We start from the raw sequence: 4,946 nt of genomic DNA, 5'->3' as shown, positions 1-4,946 counted from the left end.
ACCCAGTGCCATAGAAAACAGTACATATAAATAAAAAGGCAGTGTTTCTTTTTTGTTGTTTGTATCACGTCACTCACTAGTAATTGTGTATGTGAAAACTATTGGTTTGTATGTTAATTTTATATCTTATTATTTAGTACCTTACTTTATGTACTTCTTTTACTGTATTAATTTGTTTTAATTTCCTTATGTTTTCCACCTAAACTATCAGGTCATCTGAATATGTGACAAGAAAAAATTCTGAGATGTTCTACATTAAAATTACAGTTACCTGAGAAAGGCACAGAACAGTTAACCTGTAAATAGCATAGCTGTGGACCAGCTCTCACAAAAGACTGCTCACATTCACATACATCTGTTGGAATTTAGGATTAATCTCCAGGAGGCTATTTCCAGGATTACCCAAAAGAGACAACAGCCAAGCACCATGGAACCCCTGGAACCTCCTTTCTTATTTGCACGTGATTTTTCCAATCTGCTGCCCACAGCTAATCCACAGAAGTAGATAGTTCTTCCTTATGAACTCTGCTGTGCCAATCCCAGAACGAGCCCCGCGTCACCTCTCCCACCTCCTTTGTCTATAGCTAATATAAATCCTTTCAGAAAGGCTTACGTCTTTCTTTCTCCCTCCTACTTGATGTATAAAAACCCTTGCAAAACTCCGGGATGATGGACATGTCTTTCCTACCTAGCCATGCTGCTGCTGCTGGTGGTTTAGACTCTAAAAGAGACCAAAAGTTTTGTTTTTGGGGTTTTGTTCAAATTTTTAATACACAAATGCATCCCTTTTACAATTGACTCTTCCTTGCTTTTTTGTTTTGTTTTTGTCTAATTGTTTTTGCTCTTTCCACCAATACAATGTTAAAATGTTAATGGAGACAGTGGGTACCTTTGTCTTGTTCTTTGACTTTCACAGGAATGCTTATAGTGCTTCCCTGTTCAACAACATACTAGATTGTACTATTTTTTAAAAAATCAAAAATGGACCTTGAATTTTGTCAAAGGCCCTTTCATCATCCATGGAGATGATCATGTTTGTCCTTAGATCTATTATGTGAATTATGTGGTTCCTAATATTGAATTGTCTTTGTATCAGTCATGCTATATCATCTGAAAATGTGCTATATAGATTGTTTGCTAATATTTTATTTAGGACTTTTGCATCAATATTGATATGTGAGATTGGCTTGTGTTTTTTTGTGTGTACAATCAATATCAGATTTAGGTATCAATGTTATACTTGCTTAAAACTGTAAACTTGCCTTCATTTTCTATATTTTGGAACAGTTTACATAACATTAGGGATTATCTGACCTTTAAAAGGTTTGGTAGTTTCTTCCTGAAACCATGGGGGCCAAGTGCTTTTTTGTGGGAATAAGCCTTTGATAACTTTCTCTGTCCTTTCTATGGAAACTTTTTACACTTTCCATCTCTACTAAGGTGAATTTCAGGAAATTCTATTTTCCTAGGAAAATAAGCATCCACTTATCAAATTTATTATACCAAGTTATACAGAGCAATCTTATGTTTATTTGACTATCCTGTTTCAGTGGCTATTTCTCTCATTTATTTATTTTTTGGTATTTGTGCTCTCTTTTTTGATTGGGTAAGCTAGAGGATTGTCTTTTTTTTTTTTAAGAACCACCATTTATTAACTAGTACTTATTTTATATCTAATTACTTTCTCTTTTTATCTTTATTAAGAATTTGTGGGGGGGAAACTACTAAATGTCAGAATTTGTGGGATTCAATTAAATCAGTGATGGGGAAATCTACTATTACAACTTTATGTAAATTATGAGAATTAAAATAAGTGAATGAAGTATTCAACTCAAAATAAGAAAGTAAGCAAAAAATGGAAGGCAATAAAGATAAAAACCCAAAAGTCCTAGACCTTTTTCAAGTCACATGCTAACAAGATGGAAGCCAACTGTCACGTCATTCTTGATTGGCTTCCGGACTTGCACTGCTGTGGGACGATGAGATTCTGGAACAGTCTTTGGATTCCACGACTCCTAATCCAAAGTGCAGAGCATCAATCTCCTCGAGTGGCCCGGGCATTTGAACCAGAGACAGGACAAAGGAGTGTTTTCCCACATGGCTCTTTAAAAATACTTTAATGCTAGCAACCCATTACGCAGCATGAAGGGCAACATTTGTGCAACTCAGTCCCTGCTAGTAATGAATACTAAGCTGAACCATGCCCAAAATGACCTATATATTGTGACCTATATACAGTAACTATAGTCACATTAAAATCAAGCCTAAAGCTAAAATACAATATGCAAAAGTTAACAGTTATATTAATCTCAGCAATTCAGTGTAAAATTTTATGTTTACAAATTTTAGTATTTAAAGCAATTTATTTCCTGAAATCTTATCCACCATCTTCAATTTCAATTATATTTGACAGACATCAAGAGCTGAGCAGGGAAAATATAATAAATGAAAAGAAAGCTCATACATAATCATATATACAATAATGACTTAACTTTGTAAAACAAAATATAAATATGCCATATTTTAGTCTCCAAAGTATTTACAGTGATAGTAACTCCTGGATGGCAAAAATCCCTGTCTCACTCACTTTATAGTGTCGTTTGACAGAAAAGTGCCTGGCACAAAGTATGTATTCAATACATTTTTGCTGCATAAATGAAAGCAACATCTGCTTCAAAAAAAAGGGTACTCAATCAAGTAAATACATGAGATTTTAATGTTTGTATCTGAAACATACAAAGGCCTAAAGGCAAAGTCAATAATACCTAACTAAAATTCTCTATGTAAGTTCATTATTACAAAGTGAAGTCTTCAGTAAAAAATCCAACTCTAAAAATATGGTTTTAAAAAATCACATATCTACATATATACTAAGACAAGTCAATTGTCTTCTGCTGCACTATCATCATCCACTGCAGCATAAATGGCTTGATTCCTCCGCTTAATTTTCTTTCTTTCTCCAGGTTCATGTTCATCACTCAGCCTCTTCAGTGGCACTTCTGTTAAGTCCTTCCCATCTCCCGACTCCACAGCCTCACCAGGGTTCCCCTCTCTGACAACTGGGGAACCCAGTGTATCATCAGAAGAAACAAACATGGAACCTGGCAGGATCCTGACATCAGAGAAGCTTGCAGAAAAGTCAGAAGCTTGATCAGAAGAAGGTTCTACAGATGTTGTAGTTATGTCACTATGTGTACTTACAAAACTATCTTCATCTTCCTCTTCCTCTTCTTCATCTAACATTATTTCATCTGGATTAACAGAGGACAGGGCAGATGTGTCTGTGTTATATTCACTAGGATCTTCTCCAGAGTCGTTGCTCTCCCCTTCACCCTGCTCTTCATATTCACCACACAAGTGATGTTCTTCCTTGGCCTTCTGAAGACTGACGTTAATGTCTGTGATGCCAAGTTTGGCACAAAATTCAGTAGTCTGAGGATTGATCCTATGAACCAACTGCATTTGTGTCTGTGGCTTGCTTGGGTCATAACAAGCAGCCGTCACGCTAAAGTTACATGGAACTTTGAGGTCATGATTCAATTTTTCGAATACTTCATTCATAGCTTCTTCCGTTGCACTATAATCCCACCTTAAAAACCAAAACAATAGCCTTTTATATTTTATCAGCTTCAGCTAATAAATGATGAAATCTAACTATGGACTTCAGGTGCAAGGATCAAAAATAAACCATTTATCAAAATTCAACTCAGTAAAACTATAGTTAATGTAGCAAAGGTGCATTTTGAAATAAACACAATTCTTAGAAAAAGCTGTCCTTAACTCACACCCTAAAGCAAGTATAACTTATTTTAATGTGCGAACCAAATCTCTACCATGTTACAGATTTGTGCACACTTAATCACTTATACACTTATTTGGGTTGGTGCTCAACAGTCCACTTTCTTATAAACCTTGAACTGTTTTTACATTCATTTAACAGTAATTCTCTTAATAAAAAAAAAAAGTGATTGGAGGACAAAAACTGTGCATGCAATGGGGGGGCAAGTCCTAAATGAGGTCAGATTTACCTTGTATGCAGGCCATTATTTTCAGGCATATTCCATAGGCGCCCAGTCACATTAATGAGATTGCTAGTAGCCCTGAGAATGGTGAGCCATTCAATATCATACTCTAAGTAATCAGGAGCACTGGAATCATGATCTATTTCTATTACCTACAGGAAGAAATTGGTAATTTTAAGAAATACATACCTATTTTTATTATTCTAAGGATTTCAATATAACAATAAAATTTTAAAAAACTTTAGTAGCCTAAAAATATTAATGCAATGTAAATATTTCCAAAGAATTCTCAGAATAATTAAATTACAAAAAGCACAAATTAATAACTTAGGAAAGAAAAATTAATTTTTTTTAATCATTGGAAAAGTAAAACTATATTGCAAAGTTATTTAATTTTTTTACCTGAAGAAAGTCTCTGTGTGGTAAGCATTTGTCCAAGGCTAAAAATTTGGTTGCTTTGGCAGTCTGTTCTTTATCTGTGGCCTAGACAATATGAACCATGATTTAAGAAAGAATGTTAAAACATCATAGGTAATTTGTACATTGATAGGCTGGAGATAATCTTTGTTACACATACCCCTAAGTTATGTGTCAAAGGAACAACTGTTACTTTTCCAAAGCAAGTTAGTTTGTACTACACCCACTTGTGCAACAATGGGCACTTAAAACTCTGGGCTTCAATTACTTTACAAAACTCAAAACAGAAACTAATGATGATGATGATATTAAATCAAAGCATATCACACAAGGATTAAACATAACAGAAGAGCTTAAAAGTAAACTGGCAGATTTTTCGAAATTTTTCGAAATTAAGCAAAGATTTCTTAGGCTCAACATCAAAAGTAGATGTGACAATCCAAAGAATGAAATACTATTCAACAATAAAAATGAATGAAATACCAGTACATGTTACAACATAAAAGA

The 4,946-nt window shown here is 34.3% G+C and overlaps 1 protein-coding gene across 1 annotated transcript in view; it reads right to left on the bottom strand.

The window, feature by feature from the left end:
- Window positions 1-2,100: 2,100 nt before the first annotated feature.
- The window catches only part of DBR1 (debranching RNA lariats 1), a 24,466-nt gene continuing 21,620 nt past the window's right edge, over window positions 2,101-4,946 (bottom strand). The window contains 3 exon segments of the mRNA XM_019663905.1: window positions 2,101-3,589; window positions 4,029-4,174; window positions 4,425-4,505. Coding sequence (XP_019519450.1) covers window positions 2,881-3,589; window positions 4,029-4,174; window positions 4,425-4,505 — 936 coding nt within the window. The 3' untranslated portion in view covers window positions 2,101-2,880.

This window comes from Hipposideros armiger, unplaced genomic scaffold (genome assembly GCF_001890085.2).
Source record: "Hipposideros armiger isolate ML-2016 unplaced genomic scaffold, ASM189008v1 scaffold_410, whole genome shotgun sequence".
Classification (NCBI taxonomy): domain Eukaryota; kingdom Metazoa; phylum Chordata; class Mammalia; order Chiroptera; family Hipposideridae; genus Hipposideros; species Hipposideros armiger.
The sequence above is the reverse complement of the archived record's forward strand: the minus strand, read 5'-3'. Positions and strand labels throughout refer to the sequence as shown.